At 38.0% G+C, this 18,717-nt stretch overlaps 1 protein-coding gene across 11 annotated transcripts in view; it reads left to right on the top strand.

Moving 5' to 3' along the window:
• NFIB (nuclear factor I B) overlaps positions 1-12,368 on the top strand; it is a 264,049-nt gene extending 251,681 nt beyond the window's left edge. For 9 of the 11 annotated variants that reach the window (XM_019281923.3, XM_019281926.3, XM_019281924.3 and 6 more), the window contains one exon: positions 5,822-12,368. In XM_019281923.3, coding sequence (XP_019137468.2) covers positions 5,822-5,951 — 130 coding nt within the window. In that variant the 3' untranslated portion in view covers positions 5,952-12,368. The remainder of the gene's footprint in view (positions 1-5,821) is intronic. The other 2 variants (XM_019281925.2, XM_019281928.2) reach the window with 1 other exon arrangement.
• The last annotated feature ends 6,349 nt before the right edge of the window (positions 12,369-18,717 follow it).

Raw genomic sequence — 18,717 nt, forward strand, 5'->3', positions numbered from 1 at the left:
TGTTTGTTTGGTACAGTTGGGATTGTCTCCATTATTATTTAGTCATGCTAATTTGATAAACTTGTAGTTATATTTTTTATAAGTGCTAAGGTAAAAATTCTAATGGTTTGAAATGCAAATAATAATATTTGGAAAAAGAAAAAGGTAGTGCAGGTGTGTAAAGTGAAGAGTCACTTTTTCATAGGCAACCCAGTGGGCTCTAGTAACTGAGCACATGTTCTCCATGGTTTGGCTTGACTTAGTCATAGTCTCCTCTGTACAAGTGCGTATTTGAAACCCTCTGTTAGGCCTGTTCCTGCACCAAATTCTCATACCTGGATGGTCCAAAGCATGCCAGGGACATGCAGCATTTCTCTGGACCCTCCCTCTGTTGTGGGTATTTATTAGTAATGGGCTCTGTAGCCTCTTCCTGATCTTTACATACTTTTTTGTGTTACACTGTCAAAAAAAAGGAATCTGCAGGGAATAGAATAAATAGTATTCTTATAGGAGATTTCCCTTTTCCCTCCCCTGGAAAGAAATCAGTAGGTTTTCAACTCCTCCATCTGCTAGACGGGTAGTATGTGCCTGCTAAACTGTAGAATTCATCCTAAACTAACCTGAGACACACTTAATACATCTCTTGAAACAAGTGCTCATCTTGGAGGTAAAACTTGACAGCTGTTTACCTATGGATACCAGCTCAGAATGGTAACAGAAGTACCCCATTAAGTAGATGTTGGAAGGGTGGTAGGCAGAAGTGGGAATTTAGCCAAGGCATTGAGGTTAGGAAATTTGCATTTCCAAAGTTCTTATGATCCTAGTAATTTTAAATGGTAAAAGTCCCTGTACGTGTGTGAGCAAGCACTTACTACAGAGACAGATGTGCCTTGCTTGGTGACTTACTATTGTCCCTTCTCTCAACATTGAAGGTATTTCTACCTTTTCTGTCCAAAGTCTGACTTGGCAGAATCTGATCTACCTTCTGTTAGCTAGTGGGTTCATGTAGGTGATAGTAAAGCCACAAGAAGGAAGTACTCTTTAGGTGTACTTCTGAATGGTAAAATTCTCTTACAGACTAATGAAACTGTAAAAGAAAGAAGGTAATAACTGGTGGAAAATAAGAATTTCAAAGACCTCAACATTTACTCAGGTCAGATTAAATTTATTTTTTATTGCATTTAGTTAATTTTTTAACATTATTATGCTCTTTATGTTATTACAACCTCCAAAATGGACTGTATATACATATAATGTAAGCACTACTTGTGGTTCATTCCAGTAATATTTTAATCAGAGGTTCTTGAAACAGCAATTATTATCTTTAAGAGGAAATCATGGCAGAAATCTTGATTGAATTAACATCTGGAAACTGTAATGGAAAGTGTAATGGAGAATGTTAACCCTGTAGGATGCTTGCACAATTTTCCTTTACTGTTTTATTACATTTGAACAGATAAATACATTATACCTCCTGTGGATAGAGAGGAGCTGATGACTGTATAATGTATCTGATAGTCTAGCTATGGTGAAAACCACTACCAGTAGTGAAATTACTGAAAGGCAAAATGCTTCACGAAGGTGGTCCTGCAACAAAGGTGGATCTGAATCTCAAAACAGAATCTCATGGTGCTTCTCATGAAATTTTCTTCAAAACTTAGCCTTGAGCAGCTTTTTTAAGTCTCACTTCATGTTTCAAGGGAAAGGCATTTATATTATACCTTCTGTCAGCAGACAGATAGCAGATTTCCTCAGGAGTAGTAAGCTGGAGTGTGTGACAGACCTGTTTTATTCCACTCATATATACAAAGATTTCTTATCTAAAGGAGAAGCCGTGTGGGCAGAGAGACATTCTATTAGTTTCTGCAAGGACAACAACCTTGTCTGTGTCCCAGCAATGGAAAGAGTTTTGGCTTCCCTGGTTAAGGTACTTAGTGCACAGAGGCAGAGTATTGCCTCTGGTTTTGTGAAACCAAGTGCTGAACTTTAACTGGGACTAACACAGACTGCTGGATGGTATGGTGGAGGGAAAGTTGTTTCCCCTTTTCCTGTATTTCCACTCATAGGCACCCAGGTGAAGTTTGCTTTTGCAGCCAGAGTAACTGTCATTCCTGTTAGGATGTTCTGCCTAAAAACAGTGGATGGTTTCCATGGCAGAAGCTAAGCTCTGCAGTACTCAAGAAGTCCCTTCCCAGTAGGCTGGAAAAGGCTAACAGGGGAACCTTACTTTTTGGGGTAGTTGGTCTGGCTTGGCATCATGCTGGAGTTCTGGGGAACTACAGAGCAGAGTGTGGCTCACAGGGTAGCTGAAAGTCCAGCTAAATTTGCTGTAAATATAAAGGGAGGTCATGGGAATGTTGGATAGACAGCCATACTCATTCAGGTTAGCAGAGCCTGTGTTGTGTGTTTGGTTATTCACAGTTGTGTCACAGCTTTTCCATAACTAGGGCTGTTCTCCTCAATAGCTTTCATTCAGGTTTCTTCCTTTGTCTGCGGTAAGCATCTGGTGGTGGTACCAGGCCTGGGGTGGCCTAAGACAGAGTTACATCCACCTGTAGTATGATAAGGTTGTTTTCTAAACTACGACCAGAACTCATCAAGCCTTGAAATAACAGCTTAGGAAATGCCAGCAAACAGAAGGAATGGGCTGTTCTTCCCAGCTGCCAGCACAGTTAGACTCTGCCCAGTGTGTGTATTTAGACCAGGACTTCAGCCACCTCCAGTGGTGTGGAAGTGGTGGCAGTTCCAGCCCTGCAGGCAGACACTGTGTGGCTGCCCTGGTCCCACAGGTGCTCCACTGTCTGCACCACCACCTCTGGCAGAAGGCTTGGTGTGAGCAGTAAAAGGGACTTTGAAACTCCTGTGGGATATACACAGTGTCAACACTGGAGATTTATTACTCCCTCAGGATCCATAAGTAGTACTGATGAATTTCTTGCAGTCTACATTTTTGTCATGGTCACAATATAAGGTGGGACATTTGAAAGGTTTAAATAAACACCTGTATTAACCTGGTAGGTCATATGGCAACAACAGTCATATTAAGAACTTGCTACAACTTATTTTTATTGAGCACTTTTCATAGAAATCAAGAGCTCTGTCTGGAATTTCAAGTAATAAATAAAAATTCAGCTGCAAATAGTAATTTGCTTTTAGTTAGCACTGACTTGTTTCCTTCACCCACTGTAGTCAGTAGAAGGTTGGTAACTTTAAAACAAAGCAAAAAGTCACAACAGTATATATCCAATCATTGAAGTGCACTGTAAATCTTCAGAAAGATAACCTGGAGCCTGTGTGTTTAGCCTTAGCCACAGAAATTTTTTAAATAGAGTCTTGACCTCAAACAAAATTTATGTTCTTTGAGTTAGTGTTGTATTTTTTTTGAAGTCACTAAACACAGTAAATCCCATGTAACAAGATAGCAAAGAACTGTGCATTGTAAAACATGTATACAGACAGATCCCAAGCAAACAAATCTGCTTGGCTCTATATTATTACTAGTTCTTATTTTTACAATTCCACTTGCTTGGAAGCAATTTGCTTTGTGTCTGTTATTTTTAGAATTTGCTTATTAACCTCATTGAAATCCAAGGAGGAAGAAACAAAAAATGCATTTTAAAACAAATTGTGAAAGAAGAAGAAGAAGAAGAAGAAGTTGAAACAATTAAGCCTCTTAAATGAAATTCTGGTATTGAATTTTTTTTTTTTCTTTTTGGAACATAATGTTTTCATTAGATCATCTTGGAAAAATCTTTCATGCATAACTAGGTTTAAATCTTTGTGAGTGCTTCAAGATTTGTGGTGTAATTGTGATTTTTAAATTTCAGAAGGTTTTTTTTTTTCCTCCAATAGATTTTTTTTGTGTAATAGTCAATGGAATCAAAAACAATGACAAAGAAGTTAAACATATTACCTGACCTAATGTTTTGAAAACAGCAATTTTTAAAAAAAAATTCTGAAAAGGTTAAAATCCTCTAGATTTTTAGGTGTCCTTTGAGAATATACCCAATTGAAGAAAAAAGCCCCAACAGCCTTATTGAATAATATTTGTTCTTCAGGCATTAAAAACATTAAGATATTAATATTTAGTGTGCTTTCTTCATGAAATTAAATTTGTCCTTCTCCTTTGGGAATATGACCATCATTGAGACAAACAGGTCAGGAACTATTTCCATTTTTAGCATGTGTAAGGCATAGCACCTGAAATTAATTGCTAGGAGGTAAAATACTAAATTAACAGGTTTAGAGAGGTAAGTAGTTTCAAGCAGGAATAAACGATAGAATCTCTTTGTATTATTTTTAATATGAAAAGCCTGAGAAACATGTACCCTTGTCGCAGTTTTGGAGACAGACGAGCGACAAGACTCACTGGGCTCATGCACAGCAGCCCACTTTCATTGACTTTTCTTCCCCAATATAAGTTGACCACTTTTCAGGAACTGAAGTGGTCACAAAAATCTGCCAAATGAAATGTAGTTATTTTGTGCACATTTAAAATAGATAAAAAGAGTCTATTTTCCTCTTTATACACGGTGCCACAAAAGTGCATCTTCGTGCCCAGGGAGAGAGCACGGCAGAAATGGGACAAAAGACAGAGAGGAAAGAAAACTTTTAGCCTCCACAATGCACCTGTTGAAGGGTTTAGTCTGCAGATGTGTTATCATGAAACTCGTTAGTCTAATCCCAGAATGTATTTTCAAGTAAGAACTTATATTTGTGAAAAGACTAATTCACAGAAAAGCTCAATACAGTGGAATGCAGAGGGAAGATGTGTTTGCAAGCTCTATGTCCAGTTTTGGTACTAGTTCTTTGGCAATGATGCTGACTTAATGATGTTGTTTTTTCTTCTGAATAAATGTAACAAAACTTTCTTTGGAGTCATAGAATCCTATAACTTAGGAAAGTTTGGTTTGAGCTTCTGGGTTGCCAGAACCATATCTAAGGAAAGGGCTGCTCAGGCTGCAGGGTACTGAATACGAGTAGCTGAGGCTGTCTTTGAGTATCCATCTTGCAATTATGACTGGTTGGTGCCCAGTGAACCTGTGAATGCCATTGGGACTTCAGCTCCTCAGTGACAGAGCGCTTTTGAAATGATGACTTAAGTTCCTAAGTCATTGAATTGGCTTTGAAAACTTTTTTTCCTCAGAGGCTTGTTGAAAAAACTATGGAATACACTGTTACCCTTGACTCACAGCTACCCTTGGCTGCAAGTGCAGATGCACAAGGTCCTGTGCTATCTGGTGTTTCTTAGACACTGAAATTTTTTAAAGAAGCAGGTTTTATGAACATTACAAGACCTCTATTCTTATGGGCATCTGTGCATCTCAGAGGTCCATCTTGGGATGGTGACAAGATAAACTGCTGTGTTGTAAGAGAGGAGGAAATCTCACAGGATGCTGAACCACTGAATCTTTATACTGTATTCTTGAAAAAAGAACACATGTACCCTGTGGTATATTTCACTAGTTCTTAAATGACATTACGCTATATAGTGTCACTTGTATGGTTTAGTTGTGCCTGCTCCATATATTTGCATCCGACATTTTGGGAGGCTTTCATAAACAAACAGACCACTTACTGTAACTCAGGAGTAATACAACTTGCTACTGAGTTCAACACAATTATTTTTATTTCAAACAACTCATACTTTCACAAATAAAACTGTGAAGTAGAATCTCAAGTTACATTCACAAATTTTGTTTCCAGTTTTATCATAAGTAGTACTATTATTAATGAATATTGGCTGAACCTTGATTCAAATTCATTGTATACATGTTTAATTTATATTTTGTTTTTTTCTCTCTCTTTCTCTCCCTCCTTGTCTCTTTCACCTTTTCAACAGTCCTGGTACCTGGGCTAGCTTGGTTCCTTTCCAAGTATCAAATAGGACACCGATCCTGCCGACAAATGTCCCAAATTATGGTTTGAACATAATTGGAGAGCCTTTCCTTCAAGCAGAAACAAGCAACTGAGGGAAACAAAATTAAAAGCAAAATTTAAAAAAAAAGGAAAAAAGAAAAGAAGACAGTATGAGGAAAGAAACTGAAGAAAGAAGAAAACAATAGACCAGCAATTGCAGCTCTTACAATCACTAATTCCCTTATGGTTGAAACTGAAATGGTATACAAAGGGTCGATGATATTTCACTGATGAGTAGAATGCAGCTCCTGCTAAGTAGCCTTTGTTATATGAAGTCCGCTGGGAAATAGATGTTCTGTCTCCGACAATATATTTTAACTGACTTTCTAGATGCCTTAATATTTGCATGATAAGCTAGTTCTATTGGTTTAGTATTCTTGTTGTTTACGCATGAGATCACTATTCCTGGTTATCTCACAAAACAAAGGCTAGGCAGCAGCAGCAGAGCTGCAGGAGGACAAGGGCCGTGAGCCAGCCATTTTCTCAGCAGTCTGATTTCTAAATGTTTTAAAAATAAGCTCTGTAGCCTTTAGTTATCAGTATGGATTTATTAAACTTTGGCCCTTAATTCAGCCTTTTTCTAGTGTGTTATGCAGTTTGAAATTTTCAATCAGTATGGACACACAGGCTCTATGGAAGAAATGCCTCTACGCAGGTAAAAGTGTTATCTTCTCATGCAACAGTAAAAAAAGAAAAGGAAAAAACTGACATTTTCCCCACTAAAGAAACACTTACAGAGGCAAGTGCAATTTAAAAATCATATCTAAGAGGTCATCACTATAAGTCCTTCAGCCCTTGGACTCTAAATTGAGGGGATTAAAAATAAAAATAAAAATTGCTTTGAACAAACTTATTTTTCCCCTCAGTTTTTGAGGGCATTAAAAGGCATTAAGTCAAGACAAATCATGTCCTTGAGAATAAGAAATCAATGGAAATACAGCACTTATGTTGGTTTAGCTGCTGCCTCCTCGGAGGGGTAGGATTTATTTATTTAAAGTTACTTGTTGCATCAAGAACCCATAGGGTTTACATGTTTCTGTAAAATCTACATCATAGAGACAAAGACATAGGCAAATCCATGTCACAAGGGCAAAGCTTACCGTTTACAAACTGGTAATACCAGGATGGGGATATGTTGTATTTAAATAATGCACTCTTAATGTAAGTCTATTTACAGGGTGCTGTAAACTTGCATGGTGCTTTCAGAAGTTAGCCTTGTTCAACAATTTTCACATATTGACAGGAATATAATGTGCATGGGCAGACATTTTGCCTCTATGTCTCTTTAAAAATTTAAAATACTCTTTCCAGTAATCCTAATTTGCACGAAGATATAATGTCCACATTACGTGCCTTGCCTTGAAATCTAAAAAAAATGGAAAAAAACAAAAAAAGAAAAAAACTACAAAAAAATTGACATCACTACACTTGTTTTGCTGCATTTATTATAATTTTAAATCTTTACCATTTTTATGACAAAATATTTTGTACTCCAGATGCGAAAAATGTGTGACATCATGGATTTTTTAGACAGTTATACCTTTATCTCACATTTATAAAGCATATCATGGCTGTGTATAGTTGCCGCTTAAGAATTGTAATCGACCAGCAATATTTTCAGTATTTTGGTGTTTTTTCTATTAACCTTTCATGTTTTTCATCTTCCAATTAATATTGGGGGGAGGGGATACAAATTTATATGAATTATGCAATACCAAGTTTTGCCTATGTAGGTAGTGCTTTTAGCTGTATTGGTTACTATAGGTAAGTACACAGATTTAAAAAAAAAAAAAAAAAAGAATAATGTATGCTTTTTTTGTTTGTTTTAATTGACCAAAGTGGGTACTGCTATTTTTGCAGTGTGATGAGGTCCTTTTCTGTACTGAGAGGTGGACAGGGGATTTTTTTTTATACATACATATATATATATTCTGGGGTGGGGGGGGAGGATTTTTAACACTTTACAGTGTAGCTGTGAAGCAGTGCACCCTTAGCCAGGCAAGGGCTGCAAAGCAACTGTTCTGCCTACTGTGACAAACTTTCAAATCGGTTCCCTCTTTTTAACTTCCCACCTGGGGTGCAAGCTGAAATCATTTCTGGATTTAAAAAATAAATAATGAATTCTGTTGGAGGCAGACTTGACTTGAGGAAATTGTTTTACTTCAAGGTTTTTTTTCATGAGAAAGAGAGACAGATGGAGAAAGAGGTCAAGACCCACAGTGAGATGAAGCCTTTTCCATTCTGGCAAAGATAGTGCATCCTAAAGTGTTCATGTTAGAAAATGTTTTTAGCTCAGAATGACAAAGACACTCACTTTGTCTAGGAAATGCAAGTACAGGGCATCTTTGCTGGCATAATTCCACTGACTCCAGTGTACTCTGGAATTGCTCATGCAGAAAATTTGCCCCCCCTTATCCTTCTTGATTTTTTCCTGTACATAATTTTTTTTTTATATTCCACTCCCTTCTCACCCTGCCAAGTTTGTTAATTCAGCATTTGAATTACAACTTTCAGCCTGCTTGGGCTATGTCAGAGATTTGCAGTCTTCTCTTCTGATAGAGCAGATCAGATGGAGAGCCCTGGGGTGTAGTACAGAAGGAGTTTCTTTTTGTAAGGAATTAGATCATGGTGGAAATTAAAGTGTGTTTCCAGTAAAATCCCATTTGCAGACCAGTAGTGGGCCTATTGCTGGTGACCTCTTACACACAAGGGATCTTTGCAATGCATGGCTCAACACAGGCTGAATTTTTCTCTAAAACACATTCTCCAATTAGGGTAAAAGCAGAGTAGCGTATAACCATGTGGATGGGAAAATTCATCCCTCGCAGTTGTCTCTGTGTTTTGGAGGTTTTCCTGCCCTGGAGCAGTCCCAGAGGCGCAGCTCCAGCAGCAGTAACCCCAAGGAGCACTGGTTGGGGGCGTGCCACCATCAGTCCCTTCTGGTTCCAAGTGTGGTTAAGAGCAGTAGTGGTGGCACGTCCCCATGGCTCCAGGGAGAGAGAGTGTGTAGGCAGGGCTTGAATGGCTACAAAGACAGGAGCCTTTGAGATTTGCTAAACTGGAAAAAAAAAAAAAAAGAGAAAGATAAGACACAGACACAAAAAAGAAATGTGGGGTTCTTTTTTGGAGCCCCTCAGTAATTTGTTTGCTAAGCACATGGCAAAATGTGCTAGACCCAAACAGAGTGCACCTCAGTCTCTAGCCTGGTATGTGTTGTCCTTTACACGTCATGATACAGAGCAGTTTGGGAGCAGAGGTGTGCTGGGGGCATGTCCTTGATTAGTACCATTAACAAGGTGTTCTCTGAAAGCTTTTTATAGCACATTGGGACAAAACTGGAACAAGTTCAGGCTTCAACATGAAATATCCAGAATGATGATTGCCCTTTGTAGGAAGATAGATGCTCTTATTTTATTTTTTTATCTCTAGCCTCCTGTATGAAAAGATGCTGAGCTTAAAGATGCAATTTTTTAGAGACATAATCTCCTTCCTTAAACTGGGTTATTCAACAACTGTGGGTTTTTGTCACCTACCTCTCTAATAGAGAAGCCTGCTTGGAAGATAACGAACTTTTCATTTTTTTAATGTTTGGTTTTAGGTTGGCTTTGTTGGTTGGTTGTGTTTTAAGCTCAGCATTCAAAAGATTAAGATAAGACTGAGAACTCAAATCCAGTCTCTGGCCTCCTCCTTCACCAGGAAGTGTATTCTGACTAAATTGAGCCACCCCGTTCTATGTGCACTGTTCTGCCTTTATTAAGTTGCTTTGCAGCCCTGGCCTCATGGCTGTGCCACTGAAGTGTGTTTCCCCTGGAGTGACATGAACGCTTGAGGCTTGACTAAGAAAAAAAAAAGGCAGTGAAGGAGACTGTACATAAAGACATGGCAAAAATATTAATTATAGCAATATAGTTGTGGGGTGATGTTCAGGTGGGCATCTCCATTGAAAATATGTGAATGAGTTTGTGAAGCTGCAAGTAGCAAGAAGAAAGGATGATCTTCTGAATAAACCGCCTACCTTGTAGACAGTAATTTGTACACTGTATAGTTTTGTTAAGAATTTTTTTTTTTTAATTAAAATACCCTTGTTTGTAAAGCTAACTTTTTAACAATTATAATGGAAATGCCTTTCCATTTTTAAACAAGAATATTCTTTGTTTAGAAACTGGACTTGGGTTAAAACTCTCCAGTTTCTTAATTTATGTATTAAGAAAAATCTGTCCATGTTAGGAGTTATTTCGCAGATTCCTATGCTTGAAAAGCATAGGTTACTAATCCTTTAAAAATGTAAATGGAGAAAAGTTATATTTTATGAAGGTTATTTTGTTGTATTTAGTATTGGAAAAGTTGGTTTTCAGAGCATTTCAAAATGTTGGAAGTACCACTGTCTTTTTTATTAGTATATATGGCCTTTAGCAAAAGTTTTTGTGATTGTTACATGATGGTATTTAAGATTAGGTTCACAGAGCTATTCAGGATAGGCAGAGAGCTAAAACAGTACTTAAGTCTCACACAGCTGTGTCCTCAGGGAGCAGAATTTTGGATTTGCAACTTGTAGCTTCATAAGGACTTAATGAAAGAGATTGCACAAAGACATCTGTGACACCGGTGTGTGTTCTGTACCTAAACCTAAATTATATATACTGTGTGAGATTATGAAGGCTGCAGAAAGTTATCCCATATTCAGTGTACAGTTTTCACTTTTAATGAAAAAACTCTCTAATGTTGCTGGCAGTAAGGCCCCAAGCATGACATCCTCTATGGTTTACATGATCCTGTCAAGGTCTTTTGTTAACGTTAACCAGCTGTATGCTCCTGGATTTTTTAATTTGGTTTCTATAGAAAAGAAAAAAAAAGAGAGTAAAATCACATGCCAGCTAATCAAGTTAAACAGGAAAGGCTCAAAGCTGAATGTTCTACTCCATGCTGAAGGAGCTGAAAACTGCCTCCTTCTTATTTGCACTTTCTGCTAGTTCCCCAGTTTTAATAATTCCTCAAAATTGTGTGGGTGTGGTGGAGCACTGCAGTTGGAGGATAACATGGACCACTGATTTTGCCCTTTAACCCTGCACAATGACCTTTGCATCAGCCAAACTTATTGCCATGACAACTCTTTGTACTGTTTCCATGCCACAGCTCTGTTGGTCACATTGTCAATAGTAAAGGGGACAAGTTGGAGACGGTCAATTTTTACATTTTTTTGTTGCAAATTTTTCTTCAATGGTTGTAAGTAGTTGTTTGGTTTTTTTTTTGATAAAAGGGTTCACTAGTTAGTACTCTTTAGAAATATCTGTGTGTTGCAATTCAGATGTATGTTGAATTTGTGAAAAGGGCTTCAGTGTCACTAGCATCATGATATCCTGGAATAAGCCTTTGATACTTTCATTGCATGATACCATAACAGTAAAACAAAAGGTGGCCTGAATAAAGGGAGAGCAGTGTGAGCTAGTGACACTAAAGCCAGTCTTTGTATTACTGTATTTTTGACAGAATGGTTTTGAAAACTGTGCTACAGGGACTGATGTGGCAAATGTATCTCTATATGCAGAAGGAAGTTTTTTAAGAAGTATGGCTTATTATGCATTCTTCATTGAGGGCATTGAAGTTGCATGGACTGATAGAAGTTGATGCAAAATGAGAAAGAAACAAAAACCAGCAAAATGTTTACCAAAAAACTCAAACAAATGAGCAGTGCCTGTTCAATTTCACAGTCTCTGTTGAGTTCAGTTGTAAATATGTTTCAGATAACATTTTCTTCAAAAATAATCTCTACAACATTGTAGAATGTGAGGGGTTCCTCAATCCCAGGCATAGGCTTCTCAAGAGCTGCATTAGATTATGTCTTCATCAAGCTGTTAATTTGTGCTTATATCATATAGAACTTTTAGTAATCTGGGAAGAGGCACCCCATCTCAATGATATTTCTCTGAGAAAAACTTTTGTAGGGCTGTGTGTTTCTTTAGATACATTTAGTACAACTATAGGTGACAAGTAGTCAGTTATTGCTTGCTAGCTACATACCAGGGTTGATCCATTTTAAAACTTTTGGCATTTTTCCCCATACTGTAGGCCATAAATCCTGAAGGTCCCATTTTAATTAAAAAAAAGGTGCATGCAGAGTCTTGGTGTAATGAACCTTCACTAGGAGGATGCATTACAGTACAGCTACTTAATTTTGGAATTAGGGCCCTCTGGCATCAGACCTGATTTTAGCCTGAGTGTTAACAAAGGTTTTTATTGTGCCTGGTTGGAGGATAATAATGTTCTTTTTGGTACTTTTTTTTTTAGGTTACAAATGAACTCAACTGCCACAAGTTTTAAACTGGTGTAAATCAAGCTTGACTTAATGTGATTGTTACTGTTATATCCAGCCTATACTGCTAGCAGCTGCTCATACTGCAGTCAATTACTGGAAGCGGATATATTTCCTATGCAAAAACTGTTTAAACAATAAAAATGAGCTATGCTACAGACCTGGTCTTACGTTTTCTTTTCTAAGAGTCATAACTGGCAGTATCTCAGAAACAAACCTTAAACCTTGTAGCCTGACAGTGTGGCACAACTTACGGAGTTCTCTGTATACCTAGTTTAGATTTAATGTATTTGTTTGCACACATTTGGGCTTAGCTTACACAGAAAAAGAAGGAGAGCAAGAACAGAAGGAAATACAATCAGGTAATCTGTTCAGTTTAATTTTTCTGTTTAGTTTTCATCATCGTGTTTAACCAACCCTACAAATTATACAGGTGATCTTGGTGCCAGACTGATTTTTGCTTTTATATATTCTTCACAAATATTTGTAGCTCTGCAGCCTATTATTTTATAACTATATAGATTCATAGCCAGTAGTTTTCCACCTGTTAGACAGGAAGACAAACCACATTCCTAGGCCCCTATCCTATCTTGCTTCTTCTGAGAACCAAGGTTGAGATACTCTCCCATAAACAACTAGCGAGGAAGGGGGCCTTCAGAAGAGGGTCGAACCAAGAGGGAGAATTACCTGATCACCACATCTAATTGGGGATTCTTGTCAATTATGCTAATTTGCTAAATTTATAAAACTGTACTTGCTCTGTGTCACGTGTGCATCTTCAGCACATTTTCAGTGTGTATTTCAGCTTGCTGTGAGCCTGAGGGGACCCTTCATAAAATGTAGCTGCATTTTATCACCTAATTGTGTCTGGCTCACGATTTTAGGGACCAGAAAAAGGCATCAATCTGCACTGCATCTCCTGTGATATAAGATTAGGCATGATAGCAAAAGGGCAGGAGACCTCTGTTTTCTTTTACCCTTCTTGGTTTTTGACAGACTTTTGATTTCCTAACTGCTGTCATGATTACATTTTCATTAAATAAAGACAGTAAGATCCAAGCTTCCCAAAATTCTTCCTGAAACCAGAAACGCTTATCTTGGGTCAAGACCTTTCAACTCTACAAAAGAATTATTTCTCATAAGTGTGAATTAGATGTATATATGGGATGTTTCATTCAGCTCTTGTTCCAGGAAACAGACCGTTTTCTTCTTAGACCATTAGGACTCCATAAACCAGTAGTAGCAGTTAGCAAGAAACATGAATATGGTCAAAAGACTGGTGGGATAATAGTGTAAAGACTTAAACTGGATTATGTATAAATCATCAAATTTTGTCCCACAGTGAAACTAAACAGCTCTCCATCTACTTAGATAAAAGTATTGTGCAGTTTCTAAAACATAAGTTTTATCCAGTTCCAACTAGTAGTGTGAAAAAGGTAAAGTGGTTTGTTATTTTTCCCTACTGCTTTTTTTACGCAAAGACCATTTGTTTATGAAATGTACTAATTTTTCTGGGAGAGGCCCTTTGTTGTGCGTGTGTCTTTCCAAAACAAATTGTCAGGCATGAAAATTTAGGAAATTCAAATGATTTTTCCTGCTGGGGTTTCATTAAATGATGTCATTTGGCCATGATTTGAAGACTATATTAAGGACTTCAGGTTCCATGTTAAAAGATCCAAACCAGAAAACTTTCCTGCATAATCCAGAGATAATTAAGTTCACTCCTACCTCCCCATTCTGTTAAGAAAATGCCCTACTTCTCCAGCCACTCTTAAGCCCTGTGCAAAGCACACCACTGATGAAGCCTGCAGCAATCCTGCATGACTTTGAAGCCCCATTCTATGCAAGCCAGCTGTAGGGTGGCATGACGAAAATAGCTCAGGAAAGAGAATGGCAGCTGCCTGACACTGCCAGTGCCACAGCCAGGGCTGCAATGCCATGCTCAAGATACACAATACAGTGTCTAAGAAGACCGAAATGAAAGTAGCAGGAAGGGGAGAATGCAAAGACCGTGACTTGCAACTTTGTGGTGAGTACAAAAAGGGGAACACACCTGGTTCAGGCCTTTCTGTTTTCCCATTTGCAAGATTTTTGAGAAGAAATGGACAAACAATTATTTTTTTTTCCAAGTCCAGTGTTGTTTTTGTGTATTTTCTCACAAGATTAAAAATTGTTATTGAAAAATAACATAAATCTTGACACCAGATCTAAACACATATGCAAGCAACAAAGTAGAATTGTGCAGTGCCACCTCACAGATTTTTGCTGCTTAAGTCATTAAATGAAATTCTTAAATCTTTGCTATATCCTGGATTCTTTTTGAGTCTTATCTTAATTTCTATGCTGGTTACTGATCTAAATTTGCACATTATAACTGTTGGTCAATCAACTTCCGGTTTCTTGGGTAAAGGTTAAAGCAAACATAGTCTTAGCATCTTGCTTGTGAGCCTCAGCCCATGGGCATCCGTTTCTTTGGGGATGCTCCCCTGATGTTCTGTTTCTTTGGATCTGTTCCCCTGAATGCTAGGGGACCCTTGGGAGTGTTTAGCTGCCTGTATCTGAGTCACAGTCAGGAGTGTCTGTGAACACAAGAAGGTTACTGAATGCAAGGACGGAACCAAATTTTGGCTGCAATTTGCTGGAGGGATGAAAAGTTCATCGCTGCTATCCAGGTGATTCTCATGCACTTTGTCGTATCTCCACTCAAAAGAGCTGCAGCCTGAAATCTTTCTAGTAAGGTAACTACAGGATTGTTTCACAGGATTGTTTCATAGATAGGTTATATAAGTCACCCTTAGAAATGGTAGAACTATGTCCACCAAGATTTTAAAACAGAGACCACTCTAAAACAAATTGTTGGCATTGTCAGACTTTGACAGACATATGCAGAACCTAAACAAGATCTTCATGAGAAGAGGTATCCTCTTCTGGCCTGGCAAATACATCTTTGGAGTGTCCCCTAATAGCTTATTTAAGGTCCTTGACATGAGATGAGCCACTCTTACCAAGGCCATTACCCACAAATGTTGATGGACTGAGCTGCTGAGAGCTGTAAACATTTATCCAAAGCTGAGCAAGGATTCAAGTGTGTCTTGAACTCAATTAACCTTTTGTGGCATTCACCATTACGTTGTACCCTGGTCCACTTTTCTTAATCTGTCACATCAGTATGTTCTCCAGAGAAAGAACGGAGTGAACCAAGTTACAGGACATGGTAAAATATAAAGCTTAAAAAGCCTGAACATATGGCAGCTAGGAGAACACCACCAGTCTTTCATATCAACATTCTCTTACAGCTGGCTTCTGCACATGCTGTTATGAGTATCTAAGCAGAATCTGCTGCTTAAAAAAAAAGGGAGTGAGGGGTAGGTGGGACCTGCTCCTCTGGAAAGTTGACTGATGCCACTGGAGTAATTAGAAATCTGTCAACTGATTTTTAACAAGTCTTATTAAAATCTGCCCATATTGCTGGCAAGGCACCCTAATTAAGGTGAAGATGTATTTTTTTCCAGGCCTTAATATGCATACTCTTTTCTTTTTTCCCCTGAGGTGGACACCTTAGGGTGAAAGGAGATGCTCAAAGCAGAAAATATTAGTTTCTGCTGCTAAGATGATGCTCACTACTAAGAAAATGGTCTCCATTGACTATATTTAGATGCACTGCAGCTGCCACAACCAGCACATATTGCAGTGGGCAGACCGGCAAGAAAGTCTGATACACCACAGGACTGGGGCAGGGGTAAGAGATATATCTCTACATAACTGACAAGTCAAGCTCTGCAGCACTGTGAAGCTGGAACCATATCAATTGTAAGCAGCTGTCTATTCAATTTTCAGAAACTCTCTGATCAGATAATTGCTGATGTTTCAAGAAACAAATGTTGCCCCCAGTAAGAGCACTGAAATGCCACACAATGCAATGAGGTCACCAAAGGGTGAGTGGGGGCTTTAATACTTAAACATTTTTCAGGCATTATTCTGGTTTTAAAACACCTCTCCCTCAAATTATTTGAGGTTGAAATATTTCCCTCAGTATTTTTCTGCTGAAGTACATTGAAAAAATGTCACAGTTACTTACAGTGGATTTGTTTCACAGACCAGAAAAGATGGATCTGTGAAAACCATTAGAAGATGAGTGTATTTTCTATTTCATGGAGACAATACAAAGATAAGGTTGGGGTTTTTTGGGTGGTGGTTTGGTTTTGTTCCTTTTATTGCCTTTTTTTTCTTCTTCTTTTTAGGTGGCATCCTCAGTCCCTCCTTTTGAAAGAATGTGATACAGGAATTCACTTTGTATACCTGAAATGTCTAATGTATGCTAGTTTGTTTTGACTTTGAACAGGAGAGGAGGAGACACACCACAATACTCATAAAATGCACTCAGTAATAAGGAAATTAACAAAATATAACACAATGCCTCTAAGACTCAGAGCTTGCACAAGTTGGATATATCAATATGTGGACTGTAAATGAGTTAAGGCACTTTGGAGGATGTGAAAGTGAGGTAAGCAGATCATGCAAACATGTTCACCTGTTAATCTTAGTGCCTTCTGGGCATGCTATGCAAGCATCACACAAGCATGACTGTCACTTTACAGGTGCCGGCATCACTCTGCTCAGGACAGACAGCAGCAAGAGCTGTGGGGTCCTGGCAAGCCCGGACTGGTGTATCAGTAGGAGGCTCCCACAGTACGTGCTGTGGATGGTGCGTTCCTTTAGGATAGTGGCTTTTGATCTTTGGTCCTAAGAAACCTTGGGGATCTTTGGAACACTTCTGTAAAGGAGTGGAATAGGGAAGATAAAATGAGTGGTGGCCTTCTAGTAGCTAGTTTTCCTGTCACACCATTATGTTTTGAAGGAGATATGCAAGACACCTTCACAGCAGTTTTTAGATTTATAATCCTTCTGTTCAGAACTGTGATGTTTCATGCAAAGAGCAAGGTGAGGAACAGAAACCCCTGCTATCTTATACATTTATAAATTAATTATTTTCCATTTTGATAGTTGTTCAGAGGGTCCCAGGAGGATGATATTAGGGTAAGACAGGAAAAGAAGGAGTCTTGTCCTGTGCTCAAGGATGAAATTTGACTGGGCACAGCATCTCACTATGAAACATCAAATCTCTCTGTTCTCTGTGTTCTAGGGACAGACAGAGAGCTGACATATCCAGGCTCACAGTGGGATTCATAAACAACTCCGGTGAACATCTACAGCAGAAAAACAGATCATCTGGGAGGAAGAAATACTTTATAAACTTGGAATACAGAAAAAAGTATTGTGGGAAATTTAGAGTGCTTGACCTGGTTTCTTTATCAAATATACATGACAAACAATGGTAGGAATATGCCTTTAAGCTGAAGCCAGGCAATTTAAATTAAAAAAAAAAAAGATTTTATTTTTTAAACATTGATGTTACTAATAAGCAACCAAAAGAGATGATAGAGCCTTCAGCTCTTGTATTCAAGTAAACGATGCATCTTAAGCTGTTTTTCCATCCAATGCAAAAATTATATTCATAATAAAAACAAAGAATATCTGGATAAAATAAACTAGACTGTCATGATTGGACTTCAAACCAGACTGGTGCCATACTGTGTTACTTAGCGCCTTTTGTGGATGTCTGTTTATGAACATGCAATGCTTTAATTCCTTCTGCTATCTTTCAGTGTTACTGCTGAGGACTGACTTACTGATAAGAAAGTACAAAGTGATAGGTTAAAATGGTTGTTGTAGGAGTGGTGGAAGCAGGAATTATTCAGAGGTTTTCTTTCTTGACCATTTCATTCTACGTACAAATAAAAAATTCTCAGTTCTGAAACCAAATGGATTGATGGATATTGAACTGTACCTTATACTTTCAAAATAAAATCTGTACATTATCCAAGCTTGGATTTAAAAGTTTTATTTCTGTTTGAGAGGCTCCATCAGTTTTTATTTTAAACTTTGACTTGCTATTTACAGTTTAATTCTTTTTCAGTAATCTACCGAAATATTTCCTGAATTCTACCTGGGTTTAATTTTCTCAAAAAGAAAGTGGTTTCACTCTTTTCTTTTCTTTCCTTATCAGACTATTCACACTTTAGGTGAAGTTTGCGCAGGTGAACTATTTGTATGCTAGAGATTCAACTTTCTTCAGATCAGAATTTCTCCTTTTGTGTCTGTGGTGGGTTGACCTTGTCTGGCTGCAAGATCCCCACCCATCTGCTTTCCCACTCCTCACTCTCAAAAGGATTGAAGGGAGAAAATAAGATGAAAAAGCTGCTGGATTTAGATAAAGACAGATAGGTCATTTAAAGATTACCCTCACAAGCAAAACATACTTGGCATATGGAAAATTAATTTGATTTATAGCCATTTAAAAATAGAGTGGATAAGAAACAAAGAGAAAAACTAAAACCTCTTCCCCCCACCTCCCCCTTTTTACAAGGTACAACTTCACTCTTTCATTCTGTTTTAATCCTCTCAAGCCATAGGAGCAGGTTTGTACATGATTACAAAGAGGTGGAGAT

Source organism: Corvus cornix, chromosome Z (assembly GCF_000738735.6).
Source record: "Corvus cornix cornix isolate S_Up_H32 chromosome Z, ASM73873v5, whole genome shotgun sequence".
NCBI lineage: Eukaryota > Metazoa > Chordata > Aves > Passeriformes > Corvidae > Corvus > Corvus cornix.